Here is a 22,399-nt window from a genome sequence, read left to right as displayed (position 1 = left end):
AAATATTAGTAGTAATGGAGTTGATGAAGATGGAAAATATATAGAGGAGACAGCACACCGCCTTGCGGAACGCCGGCCAGGGCTGCTCCAAGAAGAAATGGAAGAATCTACCTTTACTCCTGCCGACGACATTCCAAATAACTACGGAACCAGCCAATTGTCACGGGAGATATGTTAATAGCACGCATTAAACTGAGTAAAACATCGAAATCTACAGTGTTAAATGCATTGCTGAAGTCTAACAACGTCAGTACGGTGAGCTTACGGTTATCCATACCGGCACGAACATCATCGCTAATTTTTACTAAAGCTGTAACCGTACTGTGACCGGAGCGGAAGCCAGATTGTAAAGGATTCATGAGCTCATACTGTTTAAAAAGCGACACTTTATCATCTACACTAGTGGCCTGCAGATGGGACTCCAATCTATTAACATGGCATCTTCACGAAGCTTCTCGACACTCATTCTGCCAAAAATTGCGTTGCATAAGAACTTTCGCCTTAAGTTTAGGGGACGAATTTTATAAGACAAGAACAGTAAACTATGGTAAGAAAAGGCATCCGCCGAGAAATGAGAAAAGTCAGCAACATGACCAGGGGAAGAAACCAGGGCAGATCCAAAAGTGAAGGAGAGCAATTTGGGAAATGGTGGTGCTAGGACCTGATGGTAGAATAACCATATTACAGGCTTCAACCAGTGCTTTCAGAGAGTTAGAACGATAATCATTTTTTAGCAAGCACGTGTTGAAGTCACCCATGACAATATGATGATTGTAGGATGGCATAAGTCTTCTAGAAGCTTTTCAAAAGAAGCAAAGTAGTTTACCTGAAGAGAGGGTGAGTAAAAACACCGAGAAGAATTTTAGAATGGGATAAGCTCAACTCAAGAAATAAATATTCTGCAGAATCAGAAGAGGACGATTGGTGTGACATGTTTAAAATAGAATACGGAATATTGGAGCGTAAATATATAGCAACCCCACCACCGCCTCTAAGAGAGCGATCATTGCGCACGAGACAAAAACCAGGTAAAGATATGCGGTGGAAGGTAAACATGGCTTAAACCAAGATTCTGAAACTAGAATAGCATCAACCTTGCTCTGCTCAAAAGTCAGTAAAAAGTCATTGTAATGTGCGGGAATACTTTGCGCATTGATGTGAATAATATTAAAATTTTTCGGAAAGTCAGAGAGGTGTTGATCAAGTTGGTCGTGTAGAGGGAGAGGGAACTATGAAAACTATCATTAGACGAAGCCGAGACAAAATCACTGAGATCGCTTAGATCGCTATTAGTTAAACAAGACATTGCCTTTAAATAAATATAAATATATATATGAAAACAATTATTTATATATAGTTATAAAAATAACACTAAAATAACTATAACCACAAAATTCTGACTACCCGCCAGCAGTACCAAATCACAGATAAAAATTAGTGGTGCAAATACGAAACGCAAAATGCAATACTGACAACACTGAAAAGTGCCATCAATGACAGACGTCAATGACTGCTGTCAGTTTGAGAATATATTTTATCAGTTTTATCGCAACCCACATTTATTACAACTAAGTAGATATTAACCGACCGAAGAGAACGCTTTATATTATATAAAAAAGAGGGTATATTGCAACGTATTAAACAGCTAAATGCAGAAGTTTACAAACAAGGTCAAAAATTAAGTATTAAATAAATAACTCAAAGTCAAATCAAGAACGAGCTATCTGTTTTCCTCGTCCTTTTGGTCAACTGTTGATCAACCGCCGCTCCAGCCGAACTGACAGCACCAGCGACAGGCGCAGGCGCAGGCGGTGGTACCTGAATCTTATCGAGGTCGGCTCGGCAAGTTACGCAGCGACGATCCCATCCTTGACCAAGACGAATACACTGCCTTCTCGTGTGTAGCAGTGCGGACTCCGAAGCGCTCCCTGGCCGCCATGAATACCTCGTGCCGTGGCTTGGTCAGGAACTCTGAGATGATGACGCCAGTCCCTTTCAGTGCAGTTTTTGCAGACCAGGTAGCATTGCGGTCAGATATATCTCTAAATTTAACGAAATGCACCTGGTCTTATTGCTGCGCGGGCGTCCCATACGATGGCTGCGGGAAATCTTGTCGGTGGTCAAGTCGGCCTTTAGATGCATCTTCAGTAAATCCACAACCCGTGCTGAAGTGTCTTCATTATAGCCTCTGCCACCCCTGAATTAGGAGGATCTTGCGCCTCGACCGCATCTCCATACTGTCATATGCTGGCCCAGCAGCTCAACCTGTTGCTGCAGTGACTCTATAGCCTTAAGTGTAAACGCTCGGAAAGCACTGAACTGCGTGGCAACAGATGACACTGTTGGACTCTCCGGAGTAGCCTTGTCAATTTGGCTCTGAAAGTCTGCCATTGTATGTTGAAAGACTCCGCTAACTCTGCTATGGACTTCTGGATGCCCTCCATTGTTGTGTAGTGGTGAAGTGACAGTCAGCAAAACAGGAAACAGTGTTAATTAAGGAAGAAGAGTGAATTAAGTGAAGAGAACTGCTGGTAGGTAGTGGCTATCACCTAGTCATTAATTATATATATGATTTACACCACAAAAATACTTTTACTATTTAAAATAAAAATTAATACAAGATGATATGTGCTTATGTTTTTTTCGGCCTACCCCCGAATCCCGTATTAATCGTATTCGATTAATCGTATTGCAAGCGATTCAAAACGGAGCATTATATAAGCTACAACAACGAGAAAAGTGGAATAGTCCTTTAAATCCAATTAAAATGGTACCGTATAAGCGTTGATAACGCCCCGCCTTCCCAAGTAGCATTGCTAGCTGTATAAGAGCTGTATATCAGTTTATTTGAATACTATAAGCTGTACATTTAGGCAGCTGTATAGCGCTTATACAGCCCTTATAAGTTAAAAAAGGGCCCCAATTATACAGCTTTTCGCGTTATTAGAGCTGTACAGTAGCTGTACAGTAGCTGTACAAGCAATAGATAAGCTGTATAATAGCTGTAATTCGGTGTAAATGGAAACCTTAGCACTACAGATTATCTCTTATAAATATGATTTAAGAATATCAGTTTTAAATAGGTTTTAAGAAGAATTACAATAGAATAAAAAATATTCAAGTCTAAAAATGTCTTCTGTTCATTCGTTATATTTGTAATGGCGACAAATGACAAATATAAGTGGAAAGTAATAAAGTGCAGTTAAGATACAGGATCTTGAGAGCAGTTATATTACTATTGGTAAGTGCCGATTATTATTTATTGCGAACATGTGTATCTTTTCTGGCAAAATATTCACGCCCCTGCTTAATAATCAAGAAAAACATAACAAAATATCTAAAAGTGGTACATAAGTTTAGTTTTTGTTTTTAAGGTTAAGGTTTTTTTTCTTTTAATGTTAATTCTAAGGTTAAAGTTAATTTATTTTAGCTGGTTATCATAATATGACAAGTTTTTGTTAATATTTTATTTTTAATTATATTTCAAACATGTTTTTATTCATAGTAAAATGGCGACAGTATTTAAACAGCCTATAGGATAGTTGGAGAGCATCATAATCTTAGTAGCTGTACTATGTAATTAATGGAGTCACTTCTACAGCTTTTGGATTTAAATGACTGCCATTTATTCATTTAGTTTTATAATACACTCCTTGTCAGAAATCATAAAACTACTATACTTATATGAGTGCAAAATTACGCCAAAAAATTACTTTAAGCGACTTTGGTCAGAAATACAGACAAAAAACTGTACTACAGCTGTCATTTATTCTTTTATTATTATTTATTATTTTATTATTATTTATTATTATTATTTATTTAGTTTTATAATAACCTTACAGACAGAAGTTATAACACCATTATACTTATAATAGTGTAAAATTACGCCACTAATTCTTAGTTTTAAATCGGAGTTGACAAATACCTTTATACAGCAACAAGTGCCAGGTGATCCTACACTACAGCCTCTATACAGCTTAAATGATAGAATAAGCTTGTAGCGTCACACAACACTTAAAGTTTTATAACGGAGTTTACAGATACTTTTTTACAGCAACAAGTGCCAATTGATACTACAATACAGCCTGTATACAGCTTTAACGATAGAATTAGGTCGAAGTGTCACACAACACTTAAAGTTTTATAGTAGATTTTTTATTATCTGATATAACACCCCATGCGTACGCAGATTCCTTTATAATGATTTTATACAGCTTGAGCTCAGGTTAGTTTTCTCTGACACTCTTATAAGTCCCTTAAACCACCCTAAGTTCTAAATTGGCTGGTATATTGATTTTACCGACACTTAAATGCTACTTGGGTTTACAATGGCCATTAGGAATTATAACCAACGTCTATCCTAATAACCAAGATGGAATCGTACGCGTAGCGGAACTCAAGCGGAAGTAAAGACGAAAACTGGAACGTATAAATGTACAATCATACGGTTATGTCAGTTACCGACTCCATAGGAGTCCTATGTTAGTTAAGAATTAAGATCTTGGTTTAGTTAAGCTAATAATTAAGTTAGTTTAAGGTTAAATATAATACTTTTCCTACTTCTCTACTGTTATCTGTCACTTATACATTCATTAACACGAATATAAAAACATACGTAAAAGATTTCGAGAAAAGTCTATATTGTCTATTCCTCATAACAGAACTTGTGCTTTAAAATCGCTATAACGTTATTACTGCGAATAACGGCTACCAACCTAACCAAATCAAAACTAATACAGTTTAAACTAAGTGCATTTTTGCCAACTTACAAGATATTCATTTGGTTGCATAGTATAAACAATTGCTTCATAAGTCAGAAACACGCATGTGATATTAAGGTTTCTAATATCATTTTTTTCTAAACTGAATAGTTTGCGCGAGAGACACTTCCAAAGTGATAAAATATGTGCCACCCCCCCCCACTGTAACTTCTAAAATAACAATGAAAAATCCAAAAAAAAAAAGATATACATTACCATGCAAACTTCCACCGAAAATTGGTTTGAACGAGATCTAGTAAGTAGTTTTTTTTTTATACGTCATAAAATGTTTTTTTTTTTTTATCAAACGCATACGTGTGGTTTGTCTATGGATAGGTCTTCAAAAATCATATTAAGGTTTCTAATATCATTTTTTTCTAAACTGAATAGTTTGCGCGAGAGACTATTCCAAAGTGGTAAAATGTCTGTGCCCCCCCCCCCCCCCCCAACTTCTAAAATAACAGAATGATAAAACTAAAATAATATATGATATACATTACCATGCAAACTACCACTGAAAATTGGTTTGTCCCTTCATGGGCGAGTCCGACTCGCACTTGGCCGTTTTTTTGATATGCAAGGTAATAAGCGTCCATTTCGTAAAGTCGGTGCCTGAGGGTTCAAAGAATTGAAACGAATCCCTGTTCGCCTGGAGCGCATACTCTTCATCTTCCCCAGCTCCCGAATCACGAATCATAGATGGGTCAGCACTAATGTCTTCAATTGTTCCAGGGAGTTCCTGCGCATGGGCAACCCTCTGAATTGCGTGGCACCCGAGCCCGGACAGGTGTGCAAGCCCGGCGGACCAGTACCTCTCACCCGCATCAGACACTGGTGTCCATGACCACTCCCAGAGACTACAGGTTAGTCACACTCACCAAATCTTTTAGCTTAATTCTTGTTAGTGCCTCGAATGCAGAGCCAGAGCGTGTTTCATTTGACTTAGGGCCAATTTAGTTTGAGCTCTTTTTACTAGATATCAAATGCCTGAACCCAAAAACAATATAAATGTTATAAAATTATGAATAATTAAATATTATGAGACTATCTTACACAAATCGGCCTAGTCCCACACTTCCCACAGTAAGCTCAATAACGCTTGTGTTGCGGGTACTAGACAACGATATACATGTTATACATGTATAATAGATAAATACTTAAATACATAGAAAACGTCCATAACTCACGAACAAATATCTGTGATGAACACACAAGTAAGTAAATCGGTTAGGAACAGGAAATGCCCGTCATAGTGTTTCCCTATCTTGTGTTTGATAGCAGACAGACCTATATACCTATATACCCGTATATGAAATACTGCTGTGAATAGTGCGAAATGCATGTTTCCAGCAGTGTATATACATTGTAACAGTCTTATAAATAGGTATAGAATATTTAGGTACTAAAATAAGAAAGGTATGAGTCCATAGTTATTCGAAATAAATGTTTTTAATTTCATATTGGTATACTTACTTCTGAAACGCGCTTTAACTTCTTGTGTTGTAATGACAAGCTGACTACACAAATTGTCAAAATCGTATTGAATGTAAGGGGAATTGATATATTGATCGTAGAATATGTGGCAGTCATATACTATTAAAAAAAGTGAAGTCTCGTATCTTGTAATCATTCAAAAAACACTGTTACTATTAATGATTCTTTCTATTTATTGAACTAGAACATGTTATTAAATTTAACTTATAAAATTTTACAACCATATTCCATTTATATTTTTCACTACAACAGATCACAGAACTCGTGTACACGCTGGCCCTCGTTCGTGGAATTCGCGAGCATGTTCAGCGGAAGGCCTTCGGTTCTTGTCTGTTACATTGCCGAAGTATAGCACCTCCAAGTCGCGCCACCTCAACGCACTCGGCACCGCCAAGACAACGCTACACCTTGTCGGAGAGGCATTGGCTCCACGGTAATGCTACTTTACTTGTAAAGTATATAGGACAGTATAAAGTGAACATGGATGGCACATTGATGATTGCTGAAGATTTACTCATTCCGTTTTCCCCTCAGAGCGACCGCAGTATTCCCGCCGCAGACCGGACATTTACCTACTCCAACATGGATACTGCGTTAGAGCAAGTACTCGGACCACCACGTGTCCGACCCCCACTGCGTTCGTTTGCTTACTCTCCGTTCGGATAATATTAACAACAGGTCGCGAGGAGGACCATCTCGGTGTGCTTGGCGGTAGTGCTTTTCGGCGACGGGATAAGGCTATTATCATATCCACACAGAGAGACTATGGTCCCGATAGTGAGTTTTGTTACATATTTAAACATGTTTTTCATATTTTTGGTAAGTATAAACTTTTATCGCTGACTGTATAGTTTGAAAAAGTGGAACCTGAGCCGCGTAGTCAACGGTCAATGCAGCAAGTTTAGGCGTTATTTATGGTAGGCTCGTATGTAACTAAATAGTATAGCCCATTTTTTTATAGGACGTGGGCGAATGGGAGCCAGAAGGATCAGGCGAGTGCGGCGCGCGCGTTGGTGTCCTGACCTGCAACACTTGAGGGCCAGTGGCACCACCTGGTGCTGGTGCTCAACCGGGCCGTGCTGAAGAAACTCCTCCTTCTCGCTGTATCTGGACGGTGAGAATATTGTCACAGATCGTTGAATGGGAGTTAGAAGGATCAGGCGTTTGGTGTCCGGATCTGCAGCACGAAGGCCGTTGTTGGCACCATCTGCTGCTGGTGCTGTACCCGGGCCGTGCTGAAGAAGACTCCTCCTTCTTGCTGTATCTGGACGGTGAGGATATTGTCACTGACGTGAATGAGAGCTGATGGCCCGACATCGGGACTGACTTTAGCGATGAAAAGGGGACATAAGAAATGCATGGCCTGTTACGATAGATAAGATATTGCACACCTTAATGAAAGATACCGCTTCAGGAAAAACAATACTGGTACTGATACTGGTAGCTTCTGATATTTTTCAAAGATACGGCTCTAAATTTGCGTCTGTTTTAACCGACTTCAAGATTTTAAAAGACGGAGTTTCTGAATTCAGTTGTATGTATTTACATGTTTGCCAACTGTATAAACTCCGTCCATTTCCGAGCGATTAAAAACATTTATTTTATTTTATTGAAAGTGTACAGATACAGATTGGTCCCATTTTTGTCAAAACACCCAGTTCTGATGACGGGATCTATGAAAAATCGAGGGAACTCCTCAAGTTAGCATATAATAGTGATTTTTATATTTTCATCAACACTGAACGGAACTGCTGATGATGATCAGAACGGAACTCTTCAAAGACGAGTTTTATCCTCTTCGATATGTTTGCTAAGCAAATTAGGCTTTTAAACCACATTTTTTTCAAGCACGAGTTCTGGTGATGGGATCCGTGAGCAATCAAGGGTATTTCTCAAATCTTATAGGCATACATCATATAGTGATTTTTGTATGTTCATCAACAAATCATTCATTTAATCTTACATTAAATAAAGAGAATATCCGGGTCCTAAACGAATTCAGTAGGCATAGCACGAAAGCGCCACGACAGTATCTCACGCGCGAGATAGTCTACCTGCCCGTTTCTAATTATTACAGTTAAAAAAGATGGCACCTTTATTATGGGAGTTTTGTTTGTCAGGTCAACACATGCATTCGGGCAAGCTGCACTACGTGAGCGCCAACCCCGGTGGCGGTGCAGCAACGCTCTCGGGCGCGTCCAGCGTGTACTGCGTGCTGGGCACGCCGCCGCCGTGGCGCCGCTACTCGCGCCTCGTGTGGCGCCAGGGCCCCCGCGCTGCTGCTGGAGGACGTGAGTCTCCTTATAACCATGTCTGTGGAGTTACTCACGCTATTCCCGAAGCCGGTTGCTTGCACAGCATAACTACCCTGTTTGTACCTTGAACCTACTAAGTTCAGGGCGATGTATGCCCTCTGTGACCTGCGGCTAAAGCAACCGAAGAGCATTTTGCCATATGCGTTTTGATAGCCCGTTTAAACATGAAAACCCCTCTGCGTTTAGAATATTGTGTTCAAAATTGTCTGACTATTGTAAGTTTATATCATTATTGATCAAGTACATTGAGAGAATATTTCTCCCTATAGGTGTTACCTGCTCAAACTGTATCAGTTATATATCAACTGGGTCCACATTACGTCGGCACGCTCCAAGCTCCTTTGCCTCCCGGCCACAATCAAGAGCCATTAGCACCCCTAGTGGCAGAAGAAAAGGTTGTATTTGGCATCAACGCCCGAGCCATGTCGCAACTAACGCTTGCCAAAATACGCAAAGTCTACAGCAAGAACGACAATAAAGCTATAGCGAAGCAACTGGGCATGTCTTCTCATGAAAATGCGACGCCAATAAGGATATTGCACAATTCTGCTGGACACCTCATGGGACCAGCGCGATGCTTGGGCGGAACCGTCGTGGGATATTTGGGTGTGAGAGTTTTCTGCCCTAAACCTGCCGCCATAATGGTAAGCCTCCAACACACATTTAGAATAAACACAATAGGTAAACGTTTTGGTTTCGGATATTAAGTTGCGTTAATACTTAATTTATTTTGCAGATTGATACCGTTGGTGGATGCTCGGTTTTGTTAGGCTTAATCGCAATGGCACAAGATGTTGAATGCCTGTACGCTGGTGTCAAAGCCTTAGTGTGCGTTGTGCGTTCTAACAAAGCCGCTCAAGCAGAAAATGGACCGACGAAAAGGATACCAAACTCTAGCCATGCTGTTGAAAAGGAAAAAGCAACTGCTTAACTCTCACATTCTGCACCTTATCTTTGGTCTCGTCGGCACCGTTGATAGCCAAAAAGAGACATCGTCAATACCTAATTTGACTGCTTTTCAGGTATACAAACTCACCTAAGATATTAATTATTTTTATTTTTGTTAGAACAGCGGCTTCATGGTGTACGTTTTATTAGTTTTGCTTAACCTCGTTCCAGGATCTGATATGCGAGTTGGATGTTTGGCTCGGGGCCCCAGGAGGCCTCATAAAATCTCTACTAGAACATTTGCTCGAACTCGCCACCGAAACGGCGCACAAAACTCACAACTTACGCACAATGCGAGAGCTACAGTTGGTCTCGAAGCTTCTCTACATTATAAACGATGTGAAAGTTGTCAGCACAAAAAATGTTCTCATACAATTGCTAGCTGCGCTACTAGGGGGCCAGCCGCGGCCGAGCGATCTTCTATGCTTAGGCCAGTTTATGGCCTACACACTGCCGTTGCCTTCTCAAACGGAGAAGGGTCTCAATCTGAAGGAAAGCGATTGCGAGAAAGAATGTGAAGGCGAACAGGTTATCCTGCGTAACAAATGCTTTAACGTTTTACACGGGTTGTTGTTTACGCAACGGAATCTAGTCAACACGATCGTATGTGAAGAGATTTCAAGAGTCCTTGGGATGGATTGGCTGCTAAGTTTTATGCAGGAAAACGTTCATCCTACAACTGTTTTATGGGCACTTAGGATACTAGTCATTCTTTGCTCTGGACAGGGACAGCAGTCTGCTATAATGCAAAGGTAACTCATCATTATGACCAAAAAACGTTTGCTTCTATTAGATTTACTGTGATTTTTCTAATTTTAGACGCTTTTCTGTCTAATAGATTCCGCGAAGGTGCCGGTAATGGTGGCTGGCTCCGCCATACCGAAGTAGTGGTAACGCCGCAACAAGCCGGCGTAGTCCTCTCTACGGCCGTTCATTCACATTCCCATTTGCACATGCCGTTACTCCTCACCTCCGGATTCGTCATGCTATCCTGGTAACTATTATTACGTCGTATAATAGTGGATTTGTAATACGAAACATGCAAATTATGGCTTTGTTGAATGGAAAGCTATTTCATTAATCTAATTGCTATTGCTATTGTTTCAGGCTGCTTTTATCTCACCTGCACATACCAGAGCTATACTACTTATTATTCGGTTTAACGCTCGGTCAGCCAATGCGGAACATTGGCTCGGACAAGACCGTGTCCGTGGAACGCGTCTGGGCCGCGGCTTGGGGCGCCGCCGCGCCATCGAGGCAGTCGTCCGCGGCCGTCGCGGCGAGGATCACTCTGTGTCCGGAGGCCGTGGTAATCCTGCTTGGAGCGGTCAGGTCGTTGATCCACGCCGACCCGGCTACGCTGCCGGAGTGGCTGGCCGATCACCCTGTAGCGATTATTCAGGTAAGTCCTCTGATTAGTTTTCGTTCGTCTACTTCGACAGATTAATTATTAAGATTTTTGTTGTGGATCTTAAGTAAGTTTATAACTCTTCGGATGTCTGAATACAATTTAAATCTAAAAACAAATTCCGGTTGCATTTAGCAGACGCATTGAAATTACTAATGAATCTATGTATTATTAGGTGCTGTTCTCATTGTACAACACACTCCCAGACTTCGTGACAATAATGATGACCGCAGAAGTATTAACAGCTTTAGCATCAACACTCTTTCCACCTTATACAGCGGACGATATTCATATGCGTAAGTATTCTTTATCTTACATATTTCTTTTAAAAACGTTAGTTTCAAAGTGACTTTACTATATGTGATGGTACATGTTTCCTGTTAGAGTTAGATATATGAGTATAATATTTGAAATTGCGATACTTTTGATGAAAACATCAGTTTGAAACGATCTATAACCTGTTTTAGCGATCTGCGAAAGCGGCGAGGATTCAGGAGCCTCAACGCCCGGATCAGAAAAAGAGGTGGTGATGGTGGCCGGATCAGCCGCCCTCACGCAACACCCCGCCCGACAGGGCGTCATGGACTTCCTTAAAGTCATCGTGTTGGATTCCCTGCCTTTGAGCGTAACTGGCAAGGCTGCCCCAGTATGTATACTTCGTAGTTGTATCCAAGAGCTTTCGATGTTAGTTAATGTAATGTAACGTTCTCATTTTCTTAGCTACTTGTGTAGGTTAAAGGCCAATTACTTCCAATGTGTGACTTAACATTTCTATGTTTATGTTGAAACAGACTGCAAATAAAATGACGCGAAACACATTGACGCGTTTTCAACACAGCTGCGAAAACACTTTGTGTATCATCTGCAATGATAATTACTGCAGACTAAGCTTACAAAATTACACGGAAATGCCTTACATATTAATTATCCAGATGGAAATTATTGACCTGTGTACCATAGGCTCGTTAAGTCATCCTTATTTTGTCAAGAAAATGCAAAATGTTTATCTGTTCTCGTCTATATGAACTTAAACGCGGGCCTTTCTATCGAATTTAATTTTAATTTGTAATGATAATTACTTACGTACTACTTAGACATGCGAAGCTTTAACTGATTTTGGCGAAACCTATATACACGAACGTACATTTATAACCCAACACTCACTCGCTTGACTGTTGTTTGTAGAGTACTGCATCAGCCACTGACTCAGTGCCATCGTCCATGTTTTGTACGCCCTGTAGCTGCTCCACGCCTACATCCTACTTTTATAGCGTAAATATTAGACGTTTTATTCAGTTCCATTCATTTACTTTGGTCATGAAATAGTCAATTTTTTTTGACTACATATAGTCCTTCATCCCAATTATTAGAATGTTCAACAACTAGATACAAACTTCTGGTACCTATTTTGAATATCTCTAATTATTTTATTTTTCATTAGATACTCATTTTATTTTAACCGTAAAATAATGTACATATGTCATATGAAATAGACATTTTTGAGTAGATTATTTCGATTCGAGCAAAGTAAATGATACCTATCCACAATCAAAATCATAATTAACAATCACGTCACATTATGTAACACTGTATGCACTAATACATACCTCGTGGCTATGCAATGCTAAGTTAGTCCTTTACCGTGATTTATTTAATTTATGATTTATTTAATATATTTAATGTAAAACTGTTAAATAATGGCAACATAATTATATTAGGTTTATAGAACTTTATTTTCTCAAAGAAATTATACATTTCACTTCAGAGAAATTTAGCTAATACAGAAATAACAAATTATTAATATTACGTAATTTATTTTTATTACTCAATCGGTTACGTCTTGATTTGTCGCTTTATCTCCGTTGCAGTTTGTGCTTATTTATTTTTATCGTAGAGGTCTGTATGTTTTCATAATTGTTTTGTGTGTAGTTTATTCGCATTCTAAATGTTCACAGTTATCACGTTTTTAAATTTTGACCAAACAACGGTCTGTAATGTAATTTCTAGGTTTTTGTTGCCAATTAATTGGAAATAAAATGACGCGAAATGCATTCACTACACTTGCCATAGCGCAATGTGAATCAACAGTAGCCTAAGCTTACAAAATTACACTGACATGTCCTCAATTAATTCAGTTGAAAATTATCGACCTGTGTGCCGCAGGCGCATTAATCACATCATAAAGACAGTATTAATCCCTTGTTTTTAATTATGTAATGTAATGCATGATATTAAATGTAACTACTAAGCTGGGTTTCTATAACTCTTATACTAAAATGACAGTTCGACGTATACTTCATAATTATTATGCCTTAAGACTATTTCTAAATCATTTATACAAAACAGGCCACATGTAAATATTTTGTATCTAATAAATATGCTTTTATACTAGACTACCCGTATTACATTGTAGCTAACATGGATCATTCCGATTCATAGTTTTCTCCACTGGTTTGATCACTAACAATTTTCTGTTGCAGGTAATCGATTTAGTACTCGATGCTTCACCGGCCAACTCCACGAGTCAGCAGCAAATCGAGTTCCAAACAGACGTGTTAACGACGCTGATGGAAAACCTACTGAACACGGAGTTGTTTGGCTCGGAGTCCAATATATCAAACGTTTGCTACTTGGCTGCTAGGTTAGTCGACAAACTTTGGCAGGGGCAACTTTCTAGGGATCCACATGAGGTAAGATTCGTGTTACTTGCCTATTAATTTTAGCTTGGCGCTAATCGGAATTGAACCTTGGGAATATATAAAATAAGGATTATTTTTTAATGTAAAAACAGACCCATATTTTCAACATACCAATATATTTTAAAATATTTAATCTTGTAATTTTTTTTCAGGTGTTTGATTTTATAGTGAAGTTGATTACGCAAGCCAAGAAGAAGTCTTCCGTCATATCACTGGAGGGGCTACATCATTGTTTGAACAGAACAATATTGTTCTTGCTTTCGCGTCCTACCGACTCCATTACAGATCAGATGTCCGTTTTAGACACATTAAGGAACCTTACTACTAACAGGTTTGTATTGTGCATTCTAAACGTAAATAATGTTGCTTTTGTTTTTTTTTCTTATAAGTATTGGGTCAGTTACCTCTCCAGCTTATTGTACATCACCAGCAGAAATTGAAAATATTCTCAACACACTTTGTATATATACTCTGTTAAAGGAGTAAGAATGTGTGCAGATAATTTTAAACACCTCGCCCGAAAAGCAACTTCTGCTACTGTATCGTTCGGCTGGCTTTATTATTTCCGTGCATTTATGTCTGTAAGTGTGTATTCTAATCTTTTGGCACGAATTACAACTAAAAACTGGACAAATAATATGAGATGTTGTTAGATTTCCCTTGGCAAACCATTCTAAGTGACATAGGATCACTCTTTCATTTATTTAACAACCAATCTGTTTGAACTTGTTATTGTACGTTGTATTTCTATACAGGTTATTGATATTTGGCGCTGGCAACCATGAGCTGGAGTTCATCGGTTGCCTGACTTACTGCCTGCTGCAATTGAGCGCCAACATGAAGATTGCCTTAGACTCACATATGCGCACGACGTGGCACGTCAACCCTAGTGGAGATCTCGAGTCCAGAGATGATAAACTTAACACACATCAAGGTAGTTCATTAAAAAGCAATGTATTTCTCACTACCAAAATATACATTAACTTGTTTACCCATAAATCCTGCACGCCTGCTACTTAACTATGATGTCACTTTTCAGTATAGTCATTTAGTACGAGTCCAGAGTATCTTGCACTGTGTCCGTTTGCCCAACTTGTAGTTAGTCCTATGTACAATGAGCTGATAAGTGGACGAATGGAATTCATTTATAAAGTGGTACTCGTACTCATTTTATTCATACAATAAACAATATCGTTAGAGAGCATAAAAAATGTAACCAAGCCTCAAAAATTGTTATTGGCTTGCATCTCAAAGGGAGGAGGCATAAGATAATCTTCTTGATGACGCTCTATCTCAAATCCATGACCGCGATATAAGTAATTTGTATTTTTACATCTATACCCTGTACGTAGGTTTCAATCTGATAGCGGGAGCTGCACGTCGAGTGTGGGAGGAGCTATACGCATGCAAGAAGCCGGCCATCGAAGAGGTGTTCAAGGTGACCTTGGTGCCCGCCGTCGGCAACGCGCGCGCGCCCGACCTGGCCGCGGTCCGGGAGCAGCTCAACGAGGGCGCGCACAAAGCTGTGGATCAACTACATCGACACCGAACGGAAGGTAACCTAAGCCTAATGTTTGATACATCCCTCACTACTCACTAAAGCCTGACAAAATTTTATTTAAATTTAAATTTACGTTTGTTTTCGACTTCTACATCTTGTGTCCGCAGGCTGTCTACCGAGTGCCTTGGGAGCTACACAATCAGATCCAGTCGAAGATTCAGAAAGTGACAGGCGGGCTGACTCGACTTGCGTCGCGCACCAAGGTCAAGAAAGAGGACTCCGGTAAACTGCGACCGCACCCGCCGCGCGACCATGCTCTTGCTTACTTGCAGGATCATGTCCAACTCGTCAGGTAAACTCCACAACAAACTCCTCTCCAAAGGATCCCCGCAAAATACGACCTCGGGCGATCACGCACTCGCTTATCTGCAAACCACCATGTCTCGTGAGGTTAAACTACATGACTTTGACTTTTACTCGCTCACCATCGGAACATATATTTCCGTGAGTAGTACGGGAGTGGAGCAATCGGTAAGTGGGTAAGTCAGTTGACGCATTTTTCATCAATTCCCATAGTATAAATTAGGGTGTGTGGACAAGATTATGGGATCTGAGAAAAGGGTTTTGTCTCCAGACAAGCGTGGTGTGTGCAGCTGCAAGCCGCCGCCAACACGGGCGTGCACACGACGCGCTACGTGCAGGCCGAGTGGGCGGGCGCGTGGCGCGAGCTGACGCGCGAGCGCGGCCTGTGGGGCCCGCCGCGCGCCTCGCCGCTGCACAAGTGGGCGCTGGACTCCACGGAGGGGCCGTGCCGCATGAGGAAGATGCTGCGCCGGAACCATCTCTTCTATCTGCACTACCCCTACAGGCCCGAGCTGGATAATCCCGATAATGTAAGTTGTCATTTTTGTGAAATCATTGCAAGATCGCTACCCAATACGCTGCGCCGAAACTAAGTTTATCTACACAACTCATACATTCGATCCGAGATCGATAATATCCAAAGGGCATGATAAGGCGCTTTTTACGACCGTTGCATTTGAATGAAAAGTCAGCGTCGGTCCGCCAACGGTTGTTGAAGCTTTTCGTTATGGAGCGAAACATTTCGAGCAATATTCGTCTTAAAATACGTGAGTGACCCTTTTTAAAATGTTTATTATCTATGTATTTAATATAAATAAATATAAGCTTCATAACATTTATAAACGGTAAACCTGTTGTTTATCTAAATGTTTCCAATTTGATGAATATGCTTGTGTTCAAATTTGCTAAGACGCACATTTATATTTAATCCGTCTATTTCAGAAACAACTAAAATACAAAGTCGCTCAGAGCTTGGACAGCAAAGAATACTACAGGGTATACCAGCAATGGCGGACCACCGGCAACATTTTAGGCGAGACCGACGCCATTGAGGCAGCCGATCTACAAACATATGAAGAAGAAATTACCAAGTAAACCATGTGTTCTATGCTTTTTTGTATTAATAGACTGTTGAGTAACCGGAAGAAAGTGCGAGACTTTGACACTTCTGTCTGTCTGACTGATGATTTACAAATACTAAACAGAATGATCCAGATACATTTATTTTAAAGTAGCTTCTCTCTTTAAAGTACAAAAATTCGCAAATTGCGGTGATCTTTCCCTTTTACTCTCACGAGAAAAATGCCCGCAATTGACAAACTTCGATTTTCGCGGTTATAGCCCTGCCCTCTGCGTCGAATGATGATCCGATCCGATTCCGATGACGCGATAAAAACGATCCTATATCCTTCCCCGTGTTTCTATTTATATACCAAGTTTCAACTGCATCGGTTCAGTAATTTAAGCGTGAAGAAGTAACAGACAGACATAATTACTTAAGCATTTATAGTATTAGTATAATATTCAAAGTTTTGTCTTGTTTTGCAGTAACAGGGACCCGTCTCTAGACGAGACGAACGAAAACGGTTCTCCGTCAGACCTAGTCAGCAGTGGCGTCGTAAGTCGCGGGACCAACCAAACGTCCGCCGAAGGCAACGAAGACGGCCCGGACAATGAGGACGAAGACGAACAGCAATCGCCGCCGCCGGACAACCAGACGCTACTGAGGTTGCTAGAGCATCACGAGAAAGTAAGTTAAGAAAATAAAGTAAGACTTGAAATTTTGCAAGTCGGTAATATGTCTTCTTGCAAAATCTTAGAATGTCCTTAATATTCAAAATACCCTAAAATTTCGAGTGGGTCGTAACTATGTAAATTACGCTTCCTCGGCTACACATCATAATATCCAGCCACTTTCACTTAGACGGTCCTGTACAGATTTAGTATTTTTATTCAAAATTATTAATAATATTGTAGATGCCCCCGACTTATTACATAAAATTGGTTTCCGTGTCCCCCGTAGAAATGAACGTAGTTGTCGCAGTAAGGCATTATTTAGCATTTCTAACAGCAGAACGAAATACGCACAGCATTCATATATTGGGCGCGCATGTAGGCAGTACAATGAAAAATGTATGGACGCAGATTTGTTTTGCAATTCATTAGGCCTCTTTAAAAGAGCAGTATATTCTTTTCTAAAATAACGGTGAAAAGTTGCAGCAACCTGATAATAGGTACCTGTGATTTAAGTATTTTCTCAGTTCTCTACATATATATATATATATAAATTTACGCTTTTGTTATGTACGCTATAAGTTAACACTATTATTATTTTTTCAATTGTACATCGAATAATTTAAAATTAGGAAACTATAGGTCTATAACGAAATCAATCCATAGCTATTAGCTAAGTTGCTCATATGTTTATTTTAAGACTGTTTGTTTCTCAATAATATATACAGGGGTTTATACGATGACATTCCAAATAATTAAATACATATGTATATGTATATCGTTATTTAGCCCTTTTCGTTACTTGTCAGTAAGATATCAGTGCAACATCAGTACTATCCCAAATCAAGAAAAAGTATCGATTCCGCGCCGACAAGTTACTCTGGGCCATACATATATTTTACTAATGTTGTAATTTCAGATTACCCACATGTTCCGTTGCGCAAGAATACAAGGTCTCGACACGGTGGAAGGGTTACTTTTATTCGGTAGAGAGCATTGCTACGTCATAGACGGCTTCACTCTGCTAAAGAACAGGGAAATCCGAGACCTTGACAGCTGTCCTGATGATTATGAGCCCATATTGCCGAGTCAAGGAATACAAAGAAGCAATCAGAGGCAGTGTAACAAATTTCTATATGAGGATATACGGTAATTATGGTTTTAATCATTAATTTTCATTGAACACTTGATATAAGTTTGTATTGGATTATTTATTTCACTTCTGTTTATTCAACAGGGAAGTACACAAACGAAGATATCTACTACAACCAATAGCGTTGGAAGTTTTCTCAAGTGACGGTCGAAATTATCTTCTCGCCTTTCCTAGGAAAGTACGGAACAAGGTGCGAATCTAAACTTTCACTCCTAAATGGGCTATTTCATTTACGGTTGTACACAGAACCTTATTTAACATACGTATTTTTATGTTATTTCTACACAGAAATGAGTTCGTCCGATCCTATCACGAGAAAAAAAATGCCCCATGATTTTTCCATTCCCTTACCATAACGGTTGACAATAATGCAATGTCAGGAACGAAATATGTAATTTGATGTAAATTATGTAGAAAATATGAAGGCATATACTTAAAAAATGGAGTCATGGGTTTTTGAGGACGAATTTCCCCTAAAAGATAGCGTTTTTTTACCGCAAATATTCGGTTTGTATTTGTAAAAGTGGTAGCTCAGCCAACTGAAATAATTGTTCTAACACAGGTGTACAGCCGGTTCACGGCGCTTGCGACGGGCATGGCGGACAGCGCGGCCGGCTCGGTGGCGGGGCAGAAGCGCGGCGTGGCCGTGGAGCAGCCGGCCAGCTTGCTCGCCACGCTCATCGGTGACACCTCCGTCACGCAGCGGTGGCTGGTACGTGTTGTACTGCAGGTGTACAGCCGGTCACGGCGCTAGCGACGGGCATGGCGGACAGCGCGGCCGGCTCGGTGGCGGGGCAGAAGCGCGGCGTGGCCGTGGAGCAGCCGGCCAGCTTGCTCGCCACGCTCATTGGTGACACCTCCGTCACGCAGCGGTGGCTGGTACGTGTTGTACTGCAGGTGTACAGCCGGTCACGGCGCTAGCGACGGGCATGGCGGACAGCGCGGCCGGCTCGGTGGCGGGGCAGAAGCGCGGCGTGGCCGTGGAGCAGCCGGCCAGCTTGCTCGCCACGCTCATCGGTGACACCTCCGTCACGCAGCGGTGGCTGGTACGTGTTGTACTGCAGGTGTACAGCCGGTCACGGCGCTAGCGACGGGCATGGCGGACAGCGCGGCCGGCTCGGTGGCGGGGCAGAAGCGCGGCGTGGCCGTGGAGCAGCCGGCCAGCTTGCTCGCCACGCTCATTGGTGACACCTCCGTCACGCAGCGGTGGCTGGTACGTGTTGTACTGCAGGTGTACAGCCGGTCACGGCGCTAGCGACGGGCATGGCGGACAGCGCGGCCGGCTCGGTGGCGGGGCAGAAGCGCGGCGTGGCCGTGGAGCAGCCGGCCAGCTTGCTCGCCACGCTCATCGGTGACACCTCCGTCACGCAGCGGTGGCTGGTACGTGTTGTACTGCAGGTGTACAGCCGGTCACGGCGCTAGCGACGGGCATGGCGGACAGCGCGGCCGGCTCGGTGGCGGGGCAGAAGCGCGGCGTGGCCGTGGAGCAGCCGGCCAGCTTGCTCGCCACGCTCATCGGTGACACCTCCGTCACGCAGCGGTGGCTGGTACGTGTTGTACTGCAGGTGTACAGCCGGTCACGGCGCTAGCGACGGGCATGGCGGACAGCGCGGCCGGCTCGGTGGCGGGGCAGAAGCGCGGCGTGGCCGTGGAGCAGCCGGCCAGCTTGCTCGCCACGCTCATCGGTGACACCTCCGTCACGCAGCGGTGGCTGGTACGTGTTGTACTGCAGGTGTACAGCCGGTCACGGCGCTAGCGACGGGCATGGCGGACAGCGCGGCCGGCTCGGTGGCGGGGCAGAAGCGCGGCGTGGCCGTGGAGCAGCCGGCCAGCTTGCTCGCCACGCTCATCGGTGACACCTCCGTCACGCAGCGGTGGCTGGTACGTGTTGTACTGCAGGTGTACAGCCGGTCACGGCGCTAGCGACGGGCATGGCGGACAGCGCGGCCGGCTCGGTGGCGGGGCAGAAGCGCGGCGTGGCCGTGGAGCAGCCGGCCAGCTTGCTCGCCACGCTCATCGGTGACACCTCCGTCACGCAGCGGTGGCTGGTACGTGTTGTACTGCAGGTGTACAGCCGGTCACGGCGCTAGCGACGGGCATGGCGGACAGCGCGGCCGGCTCGGTGGCGGGGCAGAAACGCGGCGTGGCCGTGGAGCAGCCGGCCAGCCTGCTCGCCACGCTCATCAGCGACACCTCCGTCACGCAGCGATGGCTGGTGCGTGTTGTACTGCATGTGTACAGCCGGGCACAGCGCTAGCGCCAACATGGCGGACAGCGCGGCCGGCTCATAAAAAAAAAAAGCCTCGAATCAAAACAGTAACCAAGAAGAACGCAATTTAATACTTGTACATTGTTACAGCGAGGCGAAATTTCAAACTTCCAATACCTGATGCACCTGAATACCCTCGCGGGTCGGTCGTACAACGACCTGATGCAGTACCCCGTGTTCCCCTGGATCCTCGCAGACTACGACTCGCCGGAGCTTGACCTCAACGACCCGGCCACCTTCCGCGACCTCACCAAGCCCATGGGCGCGCAGAGCCCGGACAGGCTGGAGCAGTTTCGAAAGAGATACAAGGTATTGTAAGGCTATAATTTCAAAAGTATTCTTATCAGGATAACCGTCATAATTACATTGATTCCTTACTTGGAGAATGTTTTAGAAATGTTAGAGTAACCGTCGTGAATCGACTGATTTAAAGTCGAGAAAAACAATGTCCTGTGGGATATTTGTTCGTTTAAGCAAACTGCTAAGTTGGACATGTGTAGGTATAAAAATGGCAAAAATAACCCAATTTACTTTTTCTACTCGTCGACTGTATTGGCTGAATTAAGATTTCGTATACCAAACTATAATTGCGTACTTTTCATGTATGGGCTCCGCAACTTAACTTTAAAATTTCTTTCGATACGCTGTAGTCAACTATAAAAAAAAACAATCACGTGCCGCCGCGCTTTACTTGCGCGTTTATGTCTTTTGAAATACTTTTTTTGTCTATTTAAATACTTAGATACTTACCAATTTTCATTCCTTATTTAGGTTTTATAGTAAAAAAAATATATTTTTGATGACTCGTAGAAAAAGTATTATATACAATAGTGATATAATCAAGCTTTTCAATCTCATACTTCACTTAGGCAACTCAGCAAGCTTCATTGCCTAAACACGGTACTCGACTGAAAAGCTCTCTATTATATCACGATTGTATAAAATACTATTTTATTATTGCAGTAATAGTTTGTAAAATTGTAGCATTGTAATATATGTAGGTGCGCTATTTCAATGCGATGCGCTAAGTTTTCTACCGAAGAACATAAAACTTTCTGTTTAAGACGTGAGTCGTGAACACATTCAGCCCATTGTTTAATTCAACTCTATTTACCTAATAAGCAAACTTTGGATATGGCAGGAGTGGGACGACCCGCACGGCGAGACGCCGCCGTACCACTACGGCACACACTACTCGTCCGCCATGATCGTGTGCTCGTACCTGCTGCGCATGGAGCCCTTCACACAACACTTCCTGCGGCTGCAGGGCGGCCACTTCGATCTCGCGGACAGGTAACAAATGATCGGGACAAGACCCGCACGAGAACCGCCATAGTACGACTACATAGTATGAACTACTCGTCGGCCGTTGGATTGTTGTCCTATCGAATTGCAAAAAAAAATGTGCTATAACTATTTTAGTCAGATCTTAGCATTTTTTATCTTTCTTCTTATTTTCTCAATTTAAGAGTATTTCACAAAATATGTACCTATATGTTTTTAGAATGTTCCATTCGGTGAAGGAGGCTTGGAATTCCGCATCGCGCCACAACATGGCCGACGTCAAAGAGCTTATACCGGAGTTCTTCTATTTGCCAGAGTTCTTGCTTAACTCCAACAACTTTGACCTGGGTGAGTATCTAGAAAATTGGGAGATGGAAATGTATGTTTGAGTAAGTAATTAATTTTAACGAAAAAGTAGTTAGTATCAAACTATTGTCTACTAGAGCAACACCTGCAGCCAGTAAATTTTAG

The 22,399-nt window shown here is 42.1% G+C and overlaps 1 protein-coding gene across 1 annotated transcript in view; it reads left to right on the top strand.

The window, feature by feature from the left end:
- Positions 1–22,399, top strand: part of LOC133530693 (WD repeat and FYVE domain-containing protein 3) — a 48,124-nt gene that overhangs the window by 13,626 nt on the left and 12,099 nt on the right. Inside the window, 31 exon segments of the mRNA XM_061868714.1 lie at positions 5,493–5,584; positions 5,587–5,623; positions 6,507–6,576; positions 6,789–6,857; positions 7,387–7,525; positions 8,375–8,523; positions 8,525–8,545; positions 8,839–9,213; positions 9,306–9,434; positions 9,436–9,591; positions 9,689–10,269; positions 10,356–10,511; positions 10,625–10,919; positions 11,101–11,221; positions 11,393–11,571; positions 12,111–12,197; positions 13,406–13,615; positions 13,777–13,955; positions 14,380–14,558; positions 14,977–15,143; positions 15,145–15,180; positions 15,293–15,477; positions 15,760–16,018; positions 16,431–16,579; positions 17,037–17,238; positions 18,142–18,371; positions 18,460–18,565; positions 18,938–19,087; positions 20,735–20,953; positions 21,786–21,937; positions 22,149–22,276. Coding sequence (XP_061724698.1) covers positions 5,493–5,584; positions 5,587–5,623; positions 6,507–6,576; positions 6,789–6,857; positions 7,387–7,525; positions 8,375–8,523; positions 8,525–8,545; positions 8,839–9,213; positions 9,306–9,434; positions 9,436–9,591; positions 9,689–10,269; positions 10,356–10,511; positions 10,625–10,919; positions 11,101–11,221; positions 11,393–11,571; positions 12,111–12,197; positions 13,406–13,615; positions 13,777–13,955; positions 14,380–14,558; positions 14,977–15,143; positions 15,145–15,180; positions 15,293–15,477; positions 15,760–16,018; positions 16,431–16,579; positions 17,037–17,238; positions 18,142–18,371; positions 18,460–18,565; positions 18,938–19,087; positions 20,735–20,953; positions 21,786–21,937; positions 22,149–22,276 — 5,207 coding nt within the window.

Source organism: Cydia pomonella, chromosome 2 (genome assembly GCF_033807575.1).
Source record: "Cydia pomonella isolate Wapato2018A chromosome 2, ilCydPomo1, whole genome shotgun sequence".
In the NCBI taxonomy this organism is placed as follows: domain Eukaryota; kingdom Metazoa; phylum Arthropoda; class Insecta; order Lepidoptera; family Tortricidae; genus Cydia; species Cydia pomonella.
The sequence above is the reverse complement of the archived record's forward strand: the minus strand, read 5'-3'. Positions and strand labels throughout refer to the sequence as shown.